Here is a 21,366-nt window from a genome sequence, read left to right as displayed (position 1 = left end):
TCAAACTCAACAGACTACTTAAGATGAGGATTGGAATCAAAGGGTCTTCTGGTTCCCGCACTTCTTACAAACACATGTCTGTTTATTCTTGCCACGTTATGACTGTATCCTGTGTCACTTCAGTGACACGCGTGCCACGAGCCTGGCCTGGGGCACAGGTCGAAGAGGGCAGGGGACAGATTACCTGGTCCGTTGAAGAAAACCATTTGGTGTGCTCGGCAAACGAGGGACAATCTGTACTGCTGTGACTCCTTTTAAATAAATGACCTATGGTTAATTATTATCTCCCAGCTTTTATCCTTTAATCTCTAGGTTTAAATTCTCGGGGAGTGATTGCCTCTAAACCTATGCCTGTAATCACCGCGGCAGACAAAAGCAAGTCTTTCTGCAGCAATTTTTTAAAAGTCCTCGTTTTTTTCATGTTAAACTATGACATCTAATTAGTGTAATAATAGTGTTCCCCTTATGGGGATAATTGCATCTTTACGACATATTTTTCAGGTTGGCGAGCTCAGTGGCACAGGCATAGTCTAGAAGACTGTATGCAAACACAAACACTCGTTTGTGGCTTTAAATGTTACTCCGACGGCATCTTCTGCAACACGAATGCTAAATTATACATTACGGATCTTTCCAACCACGTTAGATAAATTTTTAAACGGACCAGTAGGGGTGATCATGTTGCAAACTTAAAATAAACTGAGCTACGGGATAAATTCTATAACTTCGTTTAATATTGATAGCAGCTCAATTTAAATTTTGAAAAAGCAAATACCTTTAATAAATTTGGTGTGAACGATTATATATTTTGATACAACTATTGTACAGGCGTGTGTACATATATAAATCTCTAGGTAGAATTATATACATTTCCATATATGCCACATTTATATTTTGTCTACTCACATTTTTCTCTTTAGTAAAACAAAGCAGTTTTACTGTACATAGATGTGCAATGCTACATTAAGTCCTGAGTAATTTAAGGGATCATTAATAAACTACTGTAAATTCTAGTCTTTCAGCCAAAGAGCCAGAAGATTCTGTAACAAAAATGTGAAAAAAATAATTTTTAAAAATAGGCATTCAGCTATGCGCTTGTTTTGTGCTTAGCGGAGAAAGCTCGAGAACGCACGTAGCCATTTACGTTTGGGGAAATTTCCTCAAATATTCAAGATTAAACAAATATCCTATTTGTATGGGTTTACGGAAGTCTTAAGTGATGTCACCTACGTCCAATTTGTCAAGCATGGAAGATTCCAGTCATGAGTGGACCAAAATTCCCTTTTGCAGAATATGAAATTCTGTGTAAACATCAGTGGTTAGGTATCGTACAAAAATTCTGACTCAAATGAGGGGAAAAAGAAAAAAAAAAAAATACCATGAGATCATTTAAAATGCTTCTCTTGGGATATAGCCAGCCGCATGGAAGTAATATAAAAAATAAGATATATATTTTGGTGAAAGAGGAATCCAGATGACAGTCATTTAAGGGAGGTCTGGTGAGCCACCCACTCACTTGGGGAGGTCCCGGGCTGGCTGGGCTCAGAGAGCCCGTGACAATCCAGCCACGTCCATTCTGCCACAGGGGCAGACTCGGCTGTGATGAGAAGGAAGCACTGTGGGGAAAAGGCCACATTCAACGGCAATGGGACAGCAACAGCTGCCCGTCGAGGTCCCCGTCCCCAAAGCAAAACATGCCAGTCCCAGACTCAGGCACTCGGGAGGCCCTGGTGAGGCGGCCCAGGCCGGCTGCTGCACGTCCAGCTGCGGCCGGAGGAGGCAGGCCCGGACCCAGCGTGGGAGGCTGCCCCGCGCCGGGAGGGCCCCTTCGACGAGAAGGCACTGCACTGGTGGTTCCTCCGTCACCCCAGCTCTACCCCGTCCCGTGGCTGCTGTAGTCAAAGACCCCCTTCTTGAAGAACGGCGAGAACTCACAAACGGTGTGTTTGGAAAGGGTCAGCCCCACCTTGCTGATGTGCAGGGGGGACGTCGCAGATTGGAGCATCACGCTGAAAAAGTCCCTGAGGTATTTCTGAGGAAGAGACAAGAGCCAAAACATGGTTAGATGTCGTTGGGTGGAATCAAGGAGAGAAGAAATTCCAGAAACAACTCGCCACCCACTTTGAAAGAGCTGTTGCTGTCATTAGAAACAGCACATGGGAATCTGTGTGGCCTCGGCTGTCACCGGACCTACCCGAGGGAAGACAGCCACCGCATCCACGATGCAGGTGACTTTTCCGTGACTCGCAGCAACACGGCCTCGGGTCCACCTGCAGAAAATGCCCAGAGAAATGCCAGTGCGGTGCCAGGCTCCGGGGGAGGGGAGGGAGGGGTCTGCTTTCCAGCAACAGTGGCACTAGTTAAGACCCTATTTTTTAGCAAGTCATTTCCATCAACTTACTTATTTTTTCCCCTCAACTTACTTATTAAATAGAAAGCTGATAAAAAGGAGGCAAAAAAAAAAAAAAAAAAAAAAAAAGGAAAGAAAAGAAAAAGGCTCGCCATCTGTACAATGCTAAATGTGCTGCTGACTAGCATTTTGAAATGATACCGTCACTGTCTGCTTTGGATTCTTATAAACTAAAGGAAAAGAAATAGTGGGGACAAGCGGGTCAGTTCCAAGTACTAATATTTACAAATCATTCTGCCAAACCTATAATCATCAATGAAAAGAGATTCTTACTAAGATTAATTGCTCTGACCCCCTGCGCGGCCCCTCCCCGCCACCGCACGTGTTTGTCGCGGCTCTCGCCGCCTACTCTGGCACCCAGCAAGCAGAGCATGTCTGGGACGAGGATCCAAGACGCTGGGGATGGAATCAGATGCGGCTGCTGGCAGGGTGTATTAAAAGAAAACAGGACACACAAAAATAGTTAATATATTTCAGGTCAGGCAAATGTTATTTATAACAGAATGGGACCACACGCAGGGGGTGGGGGTGGAGGTGGGGTGGGTAAGCCTAAATCTTTATTACTGTCTCAGCTTGTTTCAAAAACATAAACAATCCTATCACAAACCTTGAAATTAAATATAATAATTAGAGACTGAGTAACAAAGAAATTTGTCTGTGAAACATGGCTGAGGCCTTTAGAAGCTGGGGTTTCCAATCAGGGGTGATTTGTCCCATAGAAGACATACAGCAGTGTCTGGAGACGTTTTCGACTGACTGTCACTCTGGGGTGGGGCACGCATCCAGGTGCATCCTGGGACACACAGGACAGCCCCCATGCTGGCCTTACTGCGCTCCCAGCGTGGTCGTGCCACCGCTGAGAAAGCTTGGCCCGGGGAAGTGGAATTCGGCCTCCTCTATGAACTGCCCCTTCTGAAACAAGACAGTCTGCTGGAGGAAAATTCCTCAGCTATTCTCTTAAACAGAATAATGAGGGTTATTGATCATTAACATTTGTATACTAATTCATAGTTTCTAAAAATCTTCTAATTTCTTGCTGACGCACAGTCACTGCACATTCTTCAAACAGACAATCTGGCGAGTCTTAGCACGCGTACCCCTGAGGCTGTCCCCAAAGCACAAGAACAGAATGCCTGCACCATGCCCCCAAATTTCTGAACTCGCCTGATTTTACGCTCTCATCGTACTCTGCCTAGAATTACCCGCTGTTATTACTGTCAAACCCATTTTTGGGTGAGGACCCTGTTGCAGAAGTAAGCAAGGCTACTCATGAGGAGAGGGGACTTAAAACTGAGTGTTTTTAACTCAGACTCTGTCTTTTTTGTTCAATATATCTAACTTACTGGTCTCACAGTAATCTCTCAGGAAAGGAGCTCGAAAGAGCAATCGGGGGAGGCAAGAAGGTGCCAAAACCAATTGCTGAAAAATGAAGATCTTACACCAGGACTTATTTGCATCAGAGGCACAAGGGAACCGCACTTCAACTTTCCTGGGGGAAGGGAAGCTGAAAATAGCAACTTTAGAGAGAATGGATACAAGTGTACGTTGGAGACCATGCCTGGCGCACCAGCCAATGCTCACAATGCAGTGAAGGCATCTGAGCAAACGGACTGTTGTTGGCAGGTCAAGAGTGAAGTGTCTAGAACAAGATGATGAGGAGCTTGGGCGCTGGAGCGTGGGGCTGCAACCCTCTCATAGGCTAAAGCATGCCCAGAGCCAGGGGGCCTTGCCGGTATCACCTCCTGAGCGCCCGAGCAGCCCCCGTCTCCCACGGGCTGCATTTAATGCTCACAACCATGCCTTCGAGATGAATTCCGACAGAACGTAAGGTATTCACATCTGGGAACGGATGTTGTACCAACATCTGTCATCATTAGTTCACAAGGTGGGGGTGGGGGGCTCTAAAGGGCCAGTAGAGCCCAAAGGGTACAATGAAAAGTGAAAGTTAAAAATATAAATAATAAAAAAAAAGTACTGGAAAGCCCTTCCCTGCCAGGACACCACCACCAAGAGAACAGTAAACTGGGTGCAGGTAGTGCCTTTTTCTTTAAATGAACTCACTAGCATGTCTCCATGGAAACTCGAGATGGAAGGAACTCATCCAATGAATTACAAACCTTACAGGAGAGTTTTTACATTGCAAAACCAACCTCTGCTTGACAGGATTGGGCAGCCTGGGCTCCCTTTACATTGACTGCTTCCTTGGCCAAAGAAATGCTTTGACTGGAGAGGGTTCTTTGCAGCGAGCTTCAGGCGCTCTCAAGTATATCTGAATGAGGCATGGTAACCTTGGTGCCGGGTCCAGAGCCGCGTGCTGGCAGTGGGCTGGCCAAATTCCTTCTGGCAAATGACAAAACCCAAGGACTAGGTGTAGGGCTGGGGACAGAAGACAGAACTCAACTTCCAGAAGGTTCTTGAGGTCACAGCAGCTCATTCTTCTTTGTGACCCCCACCACACCTGACACACTGCTGAGCTTGGGGAAAGTACTTGGAAAGAACTCTGATGACTGATACTGAGGAGATAGTTTTTTAAAAATTGAGGTGTACACAGAGAAAACTGCACACATGCACAGCCTAATAAAGTTTCAAAAAGTGGACATCCCCGTGTGATCGGCACCCAGATAAAAACAAGACAATGCTGCTAGCAGCCAGGCAGCCCTCCTCATACGCCCTCACCATCCTTTCCCCAAGGACAAGGCTATCCTGACTTCTCCCACCATCGATTAGTTCTGCCAGGTTTTGAACCTCACGCAAATGGAATCACGCAGGACACTGTCCTTCGTGTCTGGCCTCCTGCGCTTTAACACGATGTCTGTGAGACTCATAGACCCGCTGGGCACAGCTGCACCGTGCTCGGTATCACTGCCGTCGAGTATTCCGCGCGGGAACATGCCCACTGCCTGCCGTTTGCAGAGAGGGGACTGCGTTGCTTCCTTCGTCTGAGCTCTTCTTCAGTATGCAACGTGCCTGCACACAGTGGTGTCCGGTGAGTCAGGTTTATTGCTCTCTCTCCAGTAAAGCAGCTCCCCCGTAGGATTTCAGGCTCAGGCCAAGACCCGCCAGTGAACTAGAACTCTACTATTATATCTATTTTATCCATATACATGTATATATATATAAAATAATCATATGTGAAGTACGTATTTAAAGACGCACATATTTACATGAGCCATTTTTGTTGCATGTGCTCACAGTGTTTTCTACAGCATCTGTGGCCGAAGGGAGAAAATTAAGTTCTTCCTGTCAAAGCGATCCCCTTTTTATTGTCTAGCCTTCCCCGGCATATAAAAACTGAGTCCAGGACAGCCAAGCTGCATGCCCAGGGCATTTCACTTTGCAAAAAAGTATTACAAAAATTGAAGGACCTTAGGAGTTTAAGTGGCTTATCAGGGTCAGAAGGTCAGAGGAGGAGAAGGATTTGTGAAATCCAATATCCAATTTCTGTTTCTTTCACATGGCATTTTCTCCATGAAAGAAAGAAAGAAAGAAAAGAAAGAAAAGAAAAGAAAAGAAAAGAAAAGAAAAGAAAAGAAAAGAAACGAAACGAAACGAAACGAAACGAAACGAAACGAAACGAAACGAAACCCAGGCATATTTAAATCTCTGTGGCTGTCAGGGACCGCAGAAGGCCAGCAGGCCTTGCCCACCCTGGCGGTGGGTATCTCACCTGAGTCTTGGCTTCATTAAACGTGCGATCGGGGTCACCACGAGCGGGCAGTTGCAGCCTCTGTGTCTGTGCAACATTTCAGCCCGGCCTCGCCCGGGGTAGTTGGAGGATGAAAGTCAGATTAAACCAAATCCCTTTTCAATAAGATTGCAAACCCGCAGTAGAGAGCGAGAAGGGGTTTGGGGGGGGGGGGGTCTGAGTATGGCCGAGAGGGCGGGGGCCACACAGAGATAGAGGGGCTGGCTAGGGGAGGGCGGCAGGGGAAGGGCTGCGATGGAAGGAGAACAGAAGACACAGGGGAGAGAAGGAAACAGCACAGCAATGTTGGACACCAAGCTCTGGGAGTTATTTATCCATTTGGAAAAAAAAAAAAAAGATTTAAAAAAAAAAAGATTTAAGAATAATAAGAAATAGATGAGACATTTATCTATGTAATTTACTTTTTGCTACTTGGACCAGCACTAAAATATAAGGTGTTTTCTTATCAATACTTTCAGAAAATCAAGTTTAGATGGCTGATTTTGAAGGCATATTTCCGTCCTGAAGCAGAGAACCTTGATTCCAGAAAGTGCCTTTCTTCTACAATCTGCGGGCATATCTTACTATTTTTTAAAGTCAGTCTATGCAGAGGCAGTGAGCAAGGGCTAGAAGTAACTGGGAGAGACAGGACCCCACGGATCTGTCCCAAACAAAGCATTAAACAGGCATGTGCTTTTAAGCCCTACCCCCAAACAAGACAAAATTCTGCAGGGGACCAGGAGCTTTTCAAGAGGAGGCCAAAAGACCACAGGAAGAATGAGGGACATGCAGCTTGTCAGAGACACCCACACCAGGCTCCTGACCTCTTCTTTCCAAAGCGGTCCTTTTCTTCAAATCACACCTGCCAAGACCTCTCCACCTATTTCCTGAGGATTGTCTCCCACGTGTACACAACACGCTGACCAGCTGCCACAGAGAGCCACTATCACAAGCCAGCTGTGTTCCAGGCACAGTGAGAACTTTTCATGGTATAGCTCATTCAAGTACAACTTCATGAAGAAGGGACCATGACCATCCCCATCCTCTAGCTATAGAAACTGAGGACCAGGAGGCTGAAGTAGTGCCCTGAAGGTCACAGAACATAGAGGTGGGAGTGCCAGCACGCACGGCCACGTTGCAGCCCCAGAGGCTGGGTCTCAATCACCAGCCTGCCGTCCAGAGTCTACCATCCCCCTATGTTCCTGTTGCGCCCCCCGCCCATCTCCCGAGCTCTGCCATCTCTCACCGGGCAAGGCCATCTACACTGAGCCAGATAGGCTGCCTTTCCCAGGCCTGAGGCTGCTCTCACAGAGACCAGGGGGCTCTGTGTTCTCGGGGGTTAATGTCCCATACAAATATGGGAAGGGGAAAATGACCTCTTGCTGTGAGGCATATACTCTTCTATGCGGAGTCCAATGTAGCTGTGCCCATGCTTCTGTCCATAGCGTCCTTACAGAGCCTTGGTGGGCACTGGCCATTGTTTAACTGCCCTGCTTCCTTTTTCCTTCCCAAATAGCACTCAGATTCCCTTCTGAAAAAATATCTTTCCCTCCTTTGGGGATTGGTTACTGAGCTGACTTAGGGCAGAGGACTGGTCAACTTTTCCCATTCATATTCTGGGACAGGCACCCCCACAGCAAAAGAGCTAAGGAAGATACCACTTGGAGCCTGCTGGAGTCGATCTCTTCCAGATTTCACAGCCACTGCCAAGGGGCATTTTCAAGAGTGTAAGAAATTCAGGGAACTCTCACAGAAGGCCAGATGCAGGAGAGCCTTTTGTCTTGCCACTCCCAAGCCAGGTCATGGACGCATCCGTTCGTTGACAATGGCCACAGTGATTTTCTGCTGTTTGCAAACAAGTTAACTAACAATGACCCTGACACACTGACAGGCAGGTGGCAGGCGCCAGTCCAGGTCAGAGGAAACCTTCCATCTCCAAGCTCCTGGGGGCTGGTCTGTAGTCAGATCAAGACCTGCCCAGGGCACCCCACTCTTAGGAAAAGGTCCATTTAGGAGGTTTTACTAAAATAACATTTTAGATGGGTCAGTGAGTCCTAGTTGGACATCCCCAGTCAAGCGTTAACCTGGAAAGTTCCTGCCCCAAATCCTGCTATACACACAGGCCAATCTTCAAAATTCCAACACCATTTCCAAACCACTAAACATTATTAATCTTTTGAACCAAAACACAGGCTAATATGGTCTATTGGCTGTGTTAATGAGTTCTGAAAGGTGAAACACACTCCCTACAGCAATACAGGACAATTCAGTAAGAATTTAGTCAATTATTTTAAAGCTTTAGCCTGGTACCTCAATCAATACACTGCATCAAGAAGAAAAAATTGAAAATATAATGTGCTGCTACATGCTATTTTCATTTTTATTTCATTCTCGATGAAGGTCATTCTGTTAACATGATTCATGTGTGACCTACAATACAATTTCAGTCTCCGCTCTAGCTGAAAGGAAAGTACTTAAATTACTGGAATAACCTAACTAAAAACTGGCCTTAAGACAGCCTCTGCTGGGTTGTTCTTTTCAAGTCTGGAGCTGCTGGGTGAAATGCTAGTCTGGTCATTGGGACTGACCACAAGCTCTATAGTCCATCCAGGCAAAAACCTGGGAGATCAGCAGGAAGTTAAATAGTGTAGCCCCTCCCATCTCGCAGCCATTTCCTTTCAAGAAAGGAAGATGGAGTGGTATCCCTGCTCGGCAAACACTGTGAACAAGGGAACCAGGCCAGCATGTGCAGGCTCTATGTGGGGAACAGCAGGACCTGAAGGGGAACACGGAGGGCCATGAACCTGGATTTGGGTCTGCAGGCACTTAGTATAAAGCACTTCCCCGCTCCCCAGTTCATGAGCTCACGTGACCCCTAAGACATGCTGAGGAGGAGGAGGACAAGGTATGCATATCCTGTTTGCAGATGAGGAAACTGAGATCCCAAGAGGCAATGACTTAGCCCACATCAACAGACCACAGAGGCTGACAAATGACTGGCTCTTCAAATTCAGGAGAAAGTCAGATGGCCTAATATAATTCACAACCACTTTACGCTGATACGTAATGAGTGGATGTAAACGCAGCCCTTCTCTTTTGAGCCCAGGCTCACAGGGGCTCTCAGAATTTGCCACTGTGTGTGTGTGTGTGTGTGTGTGTGTGTGTGTGTGTGTGTAGAGAACACTAGGAACGAGAATAGGGCCTCAGAAACATTTGAAAGACCTTACCTTCTCATTTTTTGGCTTCCTTTCTTCTACTTTAACTATCAGGGGGATAAAGTCATGACGATTTTAGGTTACTAAAAAGCTGCTTTAATAGGGCTTATAATCCATTATTATAGACTCTAGGATAGTCTATGTTCTAGAACATAAGACTCTATAATATAGGGGCGCCTGGGTGGCACAGCGGTTAAGCGTCTGCCTTCAGCTCAGGGCGTGATCCCGGCGTTCTGGGATCGAGCCCCACATCAGGCTCCTCCGCTGGGAGCCTGCTTCTTCCTCTCCCACTCCCCCTGCTTGTGTTCCCTCTCTCACTGGCTGTCTCTATCTCTGTCGAATAAATAAATAAAATCTTTAAAAAAAAAAAAAAGACTCTATAATATAGGCTTTATATGGGCCTATATAATAGAGTCACACAGGCTCATGACTGTGACTGCAGCCTGCTGTGTACTTCATGGCCGTGTATTGCCCTGCTGTCGCTCTCCTCATTTCCCCAGCCATCTCACTGTTGTCAAGACCCTTCATGTCACAAAAATTTAACATACATTCATAATTTAATTTAAAGTTACTGAAATTATTAAAATGTGCTTTAAAAATGTAGTAGGATCTTATCTACCTTTCCACTCTGACATATTAACAGGGAAGACAGTTTGCTGGAATTCCTCATTTCCAGAAGCCATTAGCCATGGTGGCAGCTTAAAGACAACGATCAGTCTACTAAGACTTAGAGGTTTCATTTACCTTGCAGCACTTGGAAAATTCATCTTTTACTGATGGGCTCTGAAGACAGATCAAGCCAGAATGGAGACACACTGGGATATTTCTACACCAGAGAGAGGTCTGGTTACCACTGGTCATGGGTCATGAATCAACCCAGTGGGGTCTATATTCACTCACTCAAGGCTTCCCAGTTTCGAACTCTCATAAATTCTAGTTGACACCACTCTCTGGCTATTTTGGAATCCTAAAATTTGTCTCCACTGGATCAAAAATGCTGGGTTCCTTTCCAGACACGCCCCTAAAGGTCCTCCACACCCCGATGGCATTAGGACAGTTTGATTCAAGCAACTCATCCATCCACCATAGTTAGCACACATCTGCTCTACAACGAGCAGTGTGCCAGGCACTGGGTGGCCAATGTTGAATAAAACAAGACACAGAGCCTGGGCTGCCCTGTACCATGTCTTCATTGTGCAGAATCGTTCTTGTAAATCCTACTTGTCTTCTAAGGACTTCAAGGTTTGTTCTTTGTTGGATCTTCTCTCTTGAGACTTCATTCATGCACCCAACAAATATTTGTGGAGAGCTTTCTACATGCGAGTTCTGCTAAGAATTCAGTAGTGAATACGTTCAGTTCCTGCCCTGAGTAATGTGCAGGCATTCCGGGGAGATGGACAGGTAGAGCACTCATTAAGACAAGGCTACATATTCTAAACGGGAATGAGATGCTTTTGGAGCACATAGAAAAGGCATCCAGCCTAGTTCTGGGAACTGGTGACATTTCGCCAAGAGCTGAGGGGTGAGTAAGAATCAGACTGGAGGAAATACTGGTGAAGATACTTGAAGGAAGCCTATTCCAGGCAGTGGGGAGAGCGGGTGCAAAGCGTCATGGTGAGGATGCACAGCTTGGAGTCCTCCCAAGAGCCCACGTGGCTGGACTGCATGCACACTATGTGGGGCCCATTTAGCATGGGAACACACTTCTGGAAGGTACTGCTCGCTAGATTGGCTCTCTACTCCTCACGCTGGGGGTCCTGCACTGTGCTCCAGCACTGTCTCTTCTCTCCGACCCCTGGCTCCTGTCAGACCTTCTGGGTGGAGCCTGTGCCTTGTTTTCACCAAGAGAACACACTGGAGGTAAAGCTGATAGTGAAGAAGTCACTGGCAGGTTCCGGTGCCCCAGCCGGGCCCAGTCCTTAGTGGCGCCATGATCAGAATGCAGCCATATAAGTGTCCTGACCTTGGATACCTGACACTTGGAAAAGATGAACCACTCAGCGGAGCCCTGCCCAAATTCCAGAACCTGGCATCATAAGCAATAAAATGGCGGTTGCTTTAAGGAAGTCAAGTTTTGGGGTAGTTCATTACATGGTGATAGATAACCAAAATACGTGTGTGTGTGGGAAGAAGGTAAGAGGTGAAGGAGTCAATGAAATTTCTCAAAGCAGAAGAGGAAAGTCTCTTTGGTTTTTGTTTATAATTTATGACTAGCCATAAATCACAGTCCTATTCTACTTCATGCTAACCTCTTCCAACCTCTTTAGTATTTCTAATGAATAATTCTGTCTTAGCAGGTACTTTTCTATCCAACCTAGGTTTTAAAGTAAATACTTGAAATAAGTAGTCATCATTTGAAATATGGCATTTATTTCTTGACTTTATAGAGAATTCTGAGAGCTCCCAGTTAAAATTCATCAGGGTGAAAATGTTAGTCTGTGATTACAGAATCGGAACTATTCATTACAGCTATGCAGAGAATCTTCTTTATGAGCTTAATGACATAAGCATATTGTATTGAATTATTATGGTACTGCATCAATTGGACTCATAAATTTAATATACTCAGTCTGGTTCACATATTCTAATAAAATCCAGCGAGCTTTAAAAATTTTATAAGGAATGTGCATTTAAAGTCATGTGATATTCAATTTTTACAGGTTGGCATTCCTGCGTGGGGTACTGAGCGTAGCTTCAGTGATCATGACCACCTGGCCTGGTAGACCAGCAAGCTAAGGGGGAGACCCCACAAACAGGCCACATAGAAAGCCCCAAATCTGCTCAGACTGTGAATCTGGTTGAGCTCTTCTCCAAAACCCAAGTCGATACCAGGCCCATCTTTTGGGCTCATGGAGGGAAGGAGTTGAGGCTGCATTTTCAGCCACAAGCAACGGCATGTCCGTTGTAAGGGAGCAGGCCAACTGCTTCCAGAACACCCTCAATCTTACTAAAATATGGGAGGATGGACTCTGTGGGAGAAATGCAGTTTCTAGGGCTCGCCCTGGTTCTTTGACTTTTGTTTACTGGATTTGGGTTAAGAGATTAGTAAACAGCTCCACACACAGGCACAGCCAACTCAACCGTCTCAGCATCCGGGCGGGGAGGGTGGGAGAGCAGCCCGGAGGCTCAGCTGGCCGTGTGGACCACACGACTGCTGGAGTCTACCCCTCACACTGCGAGCCACATCCCCGGATACCCAGTCATGCAGCAGCCACCACGCTGGGCAGAGGGACGTTACAGCACTGGGGTCCGGATTAAGTCTCTGAACTCCTCTGCACCTCAGTTTCTTCATCTGATTATATCCCTTTTTAGATCAGAAGATAAAATGAGCTGCGTCTGTGAGGTGCTTGGGGCAGGGCCCAATTCACAGCATGAATTTATTAAGTAGGTGACATTATCATCTACACAGCTTTGTCCTCACGAGTTAATCTGCAAATATACTCGTTTTCTCCCCTCTCAGATGTTTGGAGACACGTGGGCTTAAAATGTGGAAGTATTTAATGCTTTAATGTTTTCCCCTTCAAAGGAAAGTGGAAGACAGCAAGTCTGGAATGGCTTTTTTCCAAAGTCACCTCATATCAGATACTGGCAGACCCTTCATTTCAAAAATTGCTTTAAAGTAAGGAAGAGTTAATGGGTTTTCAAAATGGGGAATCGTAATCGTGAGTTTAAAAATCTAGGCTGTACCAGGTAAATTAATGAAGCCCCCAAAGCTCATTTTAAGATACATTTTGGATACCGAGATTTTGGAAAACGCCATCTGGGGAAAAAAAGAACTATTCTTTGTTTCTCAGCCCATGATTCCTCCTTGGACTGTTTAAATCTTCAAAGAGGTTCCTGACATTCTGAGACAGAATGACTGCTCCAAATGACCGATTTGACTGACAGACTTTCAAATGAGAATGTTGCTGTGTAGTACCCCTCTTGGTTATAATGCACTTAAACTCAAATTCAAAGACTCAGGTCCCCCAAAGCTTAAGAATTAAGAAGTCGTTGCCCATTAATTACTGGTCTCCCAAAGTCTCCCTCTGAGTGGGAGCCAAGCACTGGCAGGCGGTGTGAGGCTTCAGAAACCCTGAATGACCATTTCACTCCTCTCGACCATTGGTGCCTGTGGCTGAGCACCCCATCCTCCCCTTTAATGTCTGACCTGAGGTCACTTATATATTGATGGCAAGTTCTCTCAGGCTGGCCTTGGACTGGGCCATCACTGCATACTAATGAGTCCTTGAATTCCAGGGCAAGAGGGTCAGCTCTTGTGCCTAGGAGGGAAGACCCACTGCCCCTTTTTTGTTCTCTGGACTAGGGGCTCCTGATGACCCCTGTGGGATTATTTGCCTTGCAGATTATCCTCTTGCCCTGGGAGTAATTCCTCAGTGTCCACGCGTTGCCCTGCGTCCCAGGAGGGAGCCATGGTCATGCCCCAGGTGTGATAAGGCCTGTGCCCTGAGTGGTGGGCCTGTGACCCCACCCCACAGAGGGGATTAGCTGGGGATTTGGATTATCCACACCAACGGTCCCTTTCACTGGGGACAAGGATGGAGGCTTGCCTACGTTGGGGAAAGCGGAAGGCAGGGTGAAAAGCCAGACCAAAATTTCTCTAATATAACATCTTTAATTCTAAAAAACGATGGGATAGTTGTGGATTTTTAAAAAATTTCTTTACCAGATATCATCCACACAATGAAACATCTAAGTTAAAAAAGATATACACTGAAAACACACACCTCCTGCAGAGCACTTTGCTCAGAAAGGACTCTCCATTAGGCGCTCGAGAAAATGACTATTAGGTAACGTTAATAAGTCCTGATGAGCAATGAGAAGCCTGAGCTCTCTCTCCTTAGGACCTTCCCTCACAGCAAAATTTCACAGATTTATACAGTATCTTCTCTCCGAATAAGAGAAGTTTACTAAATCACTGGAGAGAAGAAGTCGATCAAATCTTAATTTATGCTCCAAAGCCAAACTTGAGAAACTCTTCAAATTGTCTTGGCGCCTCTTCAGACCCGAGAAGTTACTGCAGAAGAGAAGTTGGGAATGTTGCCGGTTCGGCAGCGGATTAAGCAGGGCGTCCTTTCGTACTCGTGTCTGGCTCTGTTAACTACCACATGAGCCTGAACCCGGGTGAGCACCTGTCTTCTAGTCATCAACACCCTGAGCGTTCGAGACTGTTCTCCGCTGAGAGGCTCTGAAAGCAATGTGGTACGAGTTAAAAAGGAGGACTGGCAGGGGCGCCTGGGTGGCACAGCGGTTAAGCGTCTGCCTTCGGCTCAGGGCGTGATCCTGGCGTTATGGGATTGAGCCCCACATCAGGCTCCTTCGCTATGAGCCTGCTTCTTCCTCTCCCACTCCCCCTGCTTGTGTTCCCTCTCTCGCTGGCTGTCTCTATCTCTGTCAAATAAATAAATAAACTCTTAAAAAAAAAAAAAAGAAACAAACAAAAACGTTGGGGTGCCTGGGTGGCACAGCGGTTAAGCGTCTGCCTTCGGCTCAGGGTGTGATCCCGGAGTCCTGGGATCGAGCCCCACATCAGGCTCCTCTGCTAGGGGCCTGCTTCTTCCTCTCCCACTCCCCCTGCTTGTGTTTTCTCTCTCACTGGCTGTCTCTATCTCTGTCGAATAAATAAATAAAATCTTTAAAAAATAAAAAAAATTAAAAAAAAAAAAAGGAGGACCGGCAAAACGTGGAAGGAAGGTCTCACAGATCAAAGGGAAATCGCTCCAGCTGGGGAATTGTGGAGAAAGCCACAGGGCCGTTTAATCTAAGAAATAATGGGCTCATTCGGGCTAATTCGACATCCAGTTTCTGCCAGGAGGAACTGCCTTGCACAGTAAGAGATGTCAGTTTGTATTGACTGAGCTATGAACTTGGAGGTGGCCAGATTCTTTCGAATCAGAAACTGCAAATAAAGGCCGTTTTGGCAAATGGAAGATAAGTGCTATAAATGGAAAAGAAAAGGTGAGCCAGCAGCAACACATACCAAAACGCAGAGATATCCCAGCCTATGGAGATGGCTGGGGCAGACGGTCTTCTTGCTGCTCAGAGCACTTATCCACAGAGCTCTGAAATAAAAACCCTGCAATCCACTGGGGCTTTCTTTCCAGTCGGCTACAAAATCCACTGAGAAAAAGGTGACAGCTTCATTGACTGCCATTTTCAACTCTGATTAACCGCTGTTTTCCTGATTTTTGTATCAGTTTCTCAATTTTACTTAAAAAAAAAATAATATGAAACAGGTGATCTCAAATAGGAAACAAATTAGACAAAGTCTTCAGTTTTGGACTTTTTTTTTTTTTTGGTTGCCTGGAATGAATATATGTAAATGTAACTGCATTGCAGTGAATTCCTGGGAACAGAAATAAGTCTATCTAAAAATGGATGAGAGCTTTAGATGGGCACACAGTGAAGACAAAAAGTTGTGTGAAATTGGAACAAACTCATGTTCTTACCCATTTCTTTCTCCCAAATATTGTTTCAAAGGGCTGCAACATATGCTATGATTCATTACTGCTATGAAATATAACTGACACATACAGAAAAAAAAAAAAGGGATCGTCAAAGGAAAAAAAAATAACTACCTGAATTCTAAAATAAAAATGCAGTTTTCAAAAGCAATGAAAGGACAGTACAGAGGTTCACTGGCAAAGGCCACAGTGAGTACCTTTAGGAAAAGCACAGTTTATAGGGCGCATGTGTGGCTTAGTTGGTTAAGCATCCGACTCTTGATTTTGGCTTAGGTCATGATCTCAGGGTCGTGGATCAAGCCCCATGTTGGGCTCTGTGTTGGACATGGGTGGAGCCTGCTTGAGATTCTCCCTCTCCTTCTGCCCCCTCCCCCTATCTCCTTCTCTCTCTCTCCCTCCTTCTCTCTCTCTCTCTCTCTCAAAAAAAAGCACACTTTACTTGGAAAACAAATCTAAATAAATGGAGCTAAGGGAACTGAAGCATCTTCGAGAAAGTCTAATTCAAATTTATAAAAGAGAGGGGCACCTGGGCTGCTCAGTCAGTTCAGCAGCTGCCTTTGTCTCAGGTCATGATCTCAGGGTCCTCGGATCGAGCCCCACATCGGGCTCCCTGCTTATCGGTGTGTCTGCTTCTCTCCCTCTGGCCTTCCACCCCGTTCGTGCTCTACTGCACTCTCAGTCTCTCTCTCAAATAAATAAAATCTTTGAGGAAAAAAAAAAAGGTTTCCCAAATGTTGATAAACAATGAGCAGAGAACTAGTAGAGACTAGACAGAGAAAGTGCTTCTTAAAATACACAGATGCGCAAAAAGAATTTTGCGTATGTCTTTTGGGCTGTTGCAACAAAGGGAACGTATGAAGAGGAACTGTACAGAAGTCAACAGAAATAAATACAACTGACTAGTGCAGGGAGTAAGAGACAGGCCTTCAGGTTTGCAACAGCACTAGGAGATGCAAAAGTAACTAGCACCATGTTAAAACAAGGGAAGCAAGAATGTGGTGGGTCCCATTGCACAGTGCTTCTCAAACCCTTTCTGGAGAAGGACCAACTGAAGGGGCGGGAGAGGAGAGAGAGACAGAAAGAAATGGAAAACAGAGGAGACAGGAAAATTCAAGCAGGACCCGGCCAGGGGGATCAACACAAACAAATGGGATTCCAGAAAGAAACAACAGGAGAAATCATCTCGAAAATTGCTTAGAAATAAAGGATGTGAGAGAGAGAATGCATGTGGACTGTCCCGCAGAACTGAGGGGCTGCTCGCCAAAGTGGAACCATGAACACTCAGAACCCCAGGCACAGCAGAAGGCCCTACACGCTTTTGGAAGGGGTGACAGAAGTATTATGTCGCGTACGAAGAACCAAGAATCAAACTGGCTCTGAACTGCTTCGCAGCAGCACTGGGGGTAGAAGACAATGAAGCAATCCCCTTGAAATTCTGAAAGAGGATGGTTTCCAACTAACATATATATCCAGCCGGTGTGTGGGTGAAGAAGGACATGGTCAGACATATTCTCTCTCAGGAAGCTACTAGAGACATGCTCCATCAAAATCAGGGAGTCAATCGAGAAAGGAAAACAAGGGGCACAGGAAGCCAGGGAAACAATTTAAGGGACAGCAAAGGATGATGGGGATGAAGACCAGAGCACCTGTGGCTCAGTTGGACTAGAAGAGGAAAGAAGTTTCCAGAAGAGAGTTCTTTAAGGAGACAGTGTTCACGAAATACCTGATGGTCTCAATGTTTCCAGGAGATTCGTGCAACTGACCAAGCATTTGAAGCTGAGTCAGCGATGGGTACGTAATAACCTGAGCAAAGACACGAGCTGCTCTTGTATAGTCCTCACACCCCGCTGGGCAGGCGGAGCAGGGGTGGCTGTTGCCCCACATGTGTTAGGAGGGGGGCGGGGTCAAGGTGGGTGTTAGGGAACCACCACCCACAGCGGGATGTTAATAGATAGCACCTCACATTGAAACAAAAATGAGGAAGAAGCAATCCACGAATTCAATTTTAGTCTGTGGGAAAATACCAAAAGGTATCATGAGGGCTGCTGCTGGGGAAAGGGGAATGGAGGGTACACCCACCCAGAAGGCAGAGGACTGCTTTCCAGAAAAGCCTACTAGAACTACTTGAGCATGTCCATAATTATTAAAAAAAATTTTTTTTAAATCTCTCTCTCATTGGAAAAATGGTCAGAAGGGCTATATGCCCAACCAGAAGAGCAATTACCTCTGGGCAGTGCCTCCGTCTGCTATCCCGTGAAAGCTGAGCCAGGAGGAGGTTATTTTCGGATGATCTTGGTCGCAGAGGCAAAGGGGTGGGAAAGCGAGAGAGGAAAAAGGAGGGAGGCAGTACAGGGCTGTCGATACTCAGGTTACTACCCAGGGCAGCACTCGGTCCCGCTGAGGACACTTTGAGGAACACACGGAATGTGCTTCGGAGTCATCCCTAAGGGGAGGAGGCAGGCGCATTTGTCATACTTTTGTCTCTCACTTCAGGAGGCACCTGCAGGCCCTGCACCTCCGTCCAACCTCTGGGCTGCAGCCTGAAGGAGAAATGGGGGGAGAGCCCTGGGCTGTTGAGGCACACAGTGAGGCTATTCTCCACGGCTGTGGCCGGAATCGCAGGAGTCCAGGGGACATGAACGGCTGTGGGACGGGACTGAGGCTGGTGGTGATGAAGGGGGATCCCAAGGTTAGCCGTGAAGAGGGAGCCCTTCACTCAGTGGTGCCTGCTGACCGCCCTGGGGAGCGAGGGTAATGGGGGGGGGGGCTTTGCCCTTGCCTCCCCAGTGTTCTTACTTAGTCGTTAGCATTTTTAGTTTTCTGATGAGGACTTTCCGATTCATGGCAACCTTACTCATTATTCTCATACGGATAAACAAGCATTTTTAACAGATTTAAAATGCCAACAGATAAAAATGCCAAGTTTTATTGCCACCTTAGGCTGTAAGACAGAGGCGACTGTGGCTCACAAGCGGGCCTAAGTGAGTTAATGGTCAAAATGGTTCCAGAGCATTCGGAAGATAAAGAGCTACCCATTAGCTCCCTGCATGCCACACCTCTTAGCTACCATCCACAGGGCTGGACTGTGGCATCTCCACAGGAGCGAGCCACTCGGGCTACCCCCACTAAGGGAACGGAGCTTGGCTGCCGGCACTTCCAGGAACTCCTGTGTTTTCACAAGAACGGATTTTTCTTTTGTTGTAATACTTCTATATATCCATATACAATATTGAATTACATCTGTAATTGACATCTCGGTACACATCTAGATCCTATTTCTATATTATACCTATATATTTATTACTATACCTATATATGTATAATATAATCTATAATTAAATCTGTGTAACTATATTTTGTATCATGATTTACTTGCTTATTTTATAATAATACCTCATTGTATGAGAAAATTCCTCCTCCAATGAGTCTTAACAAGATGGTGACTGCATTTAGGGGTGCCTGGGTGGCACAGCGGTTAAGCGTCTGCCTTCGGCTCAGGGCGTGATCCCGGCATTATGGGATCGAGCCCCACATCAGGCTCCTCCACTAGGAGCCTGCTTCTTCCTCTCCCACTCCCCCTGCTTGTGTTCTCTCTCTCGCTGGCTGTCTCTATCTCTGTCAAATAAAATAAAATATTTAAAAAAAAAAAAAGATGGTGACTGCATTTAAAACACCACGGTCAGGGGCGCTAAATGACAACGTGGTCACCTGACAGTGCCAGCAAGGGACTAGGAACCTCAAGGTGGGGCCATTCTTTTATTTACACCGAGTATGATGTATACACTGGGGCCAGAGAAAAATAGCCTCTGGCAGACACAAGCAAGCATAACTGAACAAACAGGAGTACCAGCAGAAATTAACAATACAAACATGTCACTATCATATACAGGATTCAAAATAGTCATTAATTCCAAAACAATGTTTTTAAAGATTTTATTTATTTATTTGAGAGAGAGAGTGTGTGTGAGAGCACAAGCAGGGGAGGGGCAAAAGGAGAGAGAGAGAGAGAGAGAGAGGGAGAAGCAGACTCCCCACTGAGCAGGGAGCCTGATGCGGGGCTCAATCCCAGGACCCTGAGATCATGACCTGAGCCGAAACCAGATGCTTAACCAACTGAGTTACCCAGGCGCCGTCCCCCAAAACAATTTTTTAAATAATATGGGCATCATCAGAAGGTTGGGTCAATGTTTTCTCGACCATCTCAGGTACGGCTACTCTCTACCCTACTTTTAGCTGTATTTCTATCCGATGCTTTCCCCCTGGGGCTTGAGAGCTAATTAAGTGCTCCGGCTTAAAAGACCTTTCCTTCTCCCCCGTGTTGTGCCACAGCATGAATGTGAGCTGTAAGGGGTGGCAGATGAGAAAATATTAAAATGGTATTTAATTAAGCAGAGTAAACAATAAGGTCAATAGCAACTTGAAGCTGACATCTGTCTCTGAACAAGCAGGCAAGCTAGCTCCAGGTAGGGGCGACAGGGAAGCAAGCTTATGCTGCAGGCTGCTGTGGTCCATGCCAATTGTAATATCTACTTCTGTTTCGGAGGCAATGAGACATTTAATAAAAGAAAACAAATAGCGATGCCTCGCTGTATCTAGGAGGAGAGGAGGAACAACCCTCCAGCTGTTTAGCACTGCAATGCTCAGGCTTCATTTCATTTTGCTTTTAAAAGTAACCAGGGAAATGAAAAATGTTCTATTCTGAACCCCACGAACGGAGCGTGCACAGCTCCTAAGCCTGCCATCTTGAGCTGTGCTGCATTACTTTCATCTGATGCCATTTCAATAAACAGGAAAGAGTTGGAGAATCTCTGTTAGGTATTTGTCAAGCCCCAAACACCTTGTAAATGAGCAAGGGAGCTGGAGAGATGACAGATGTTACTGATTTACTGCTAGGATGGCACATGAGGTGGGATTGTAGTTGGGACTGATATTAGAATATTAAAAGCCCAACAAATAGTAAAATTACCGGGGCGCCTGGGTGGCACAGCGGTTAAGCGTCTGCCTTCGGCTCAGGGCGTGATCCCGGCGTTGTGGGATCGAGCCCCACATCAGGCTCCTCCGCTATGAGCCTGCTTCTTCCTCTCCCACTCCCCTGCTTGTGTTCCCTCTCTCGCTGGCTGTCTCTATCTCTGTCGAATAAATAAATAAAATCTTAAAAAAAAAATAGTAAAATTACCATTGCACCTGTATCTGGGGTGAGCAGAATGGCTTCTGTCACAGTTAATCTTATGTCTCAACTTGACTGCCCAGATACTTAATCAAACATTGTGGTTTGTCCGGAAGGGTGTTTTGGGGTGAGAGGAACATCTGAGTCAACAGACCGAGTAAAGAAGATATCGTCCTCCCTAATGCAGGCAGCATCAATCAGTTGAAGGCCTGCACAGAACCAAAAAAGTGCCCAACCCTCCCATGAGTTCAAGGAATTTCAGCCTCAGAGGCACTGAGCTGGGACATGGGTCTTTTCTTGCCGGTGGCCGTGAATGGAAAGATCAGCTCTTCATGGGTCTCAAGACTGCCGGCTTTTTTAATGGAATTTACACCATCAGCTCTCAGTGTGCGCAGGCCTTTGGGCTCAGACTGGAACCACACCAT

At 46.1% G+C, this 21,366-nt stretch overlaps 1 protein-coding gene across 4 annotated transcripts in view; it reads right to left on the bottom strand.

The window, feature by feature from the left end:
- KIF16B (kinesin family member 16B) overlaps positions 1–21,366 on the bottom strand; it is a 306,716-nt gene that overhangs the window by 23,205 nt on the left and 262,145 nt on the right. For 3 of the 4 annotated variants that reach the window (XM_040637962.1, XM_040637963.1, XM_040637965.1), the window contains one exon: positions 758–2,032. The exons of the other annotated variant lie outside the window; for it this stretch is intronic. In XM_040637962.1, the coding sequence (XP_040493896.1) occupies positions 1,874–2,032 (159 nt within the window). In that variant the 3' untranslated portion in view covers positions 758–1,873. Of the gene's footprint in view, positions 1–757; positions 2,033–21,366 lie in introns of those variants that run through there. 4 annotated transcript variants of the gene reach the window in all.

Source organism: Ursus maritimus, unplaced genomic scaffold (genome assembly GCF_017311325.1).
Source record: "Ursus maritimus isolate PB19 unplaced genomic scaffold, ASM1731132v1 scaffold_22, whole genome shotgun sequence".
NCBI lineage: Eukaryota > Metazoa > Chordata > Mammalia > Carnivora > Ursidae > Ursus > Ursus maritimus.
Note: the sequence above shows the minus strand (reverse complement) of the source record. Positions and strands in the feature narration are given on the sequence as shown.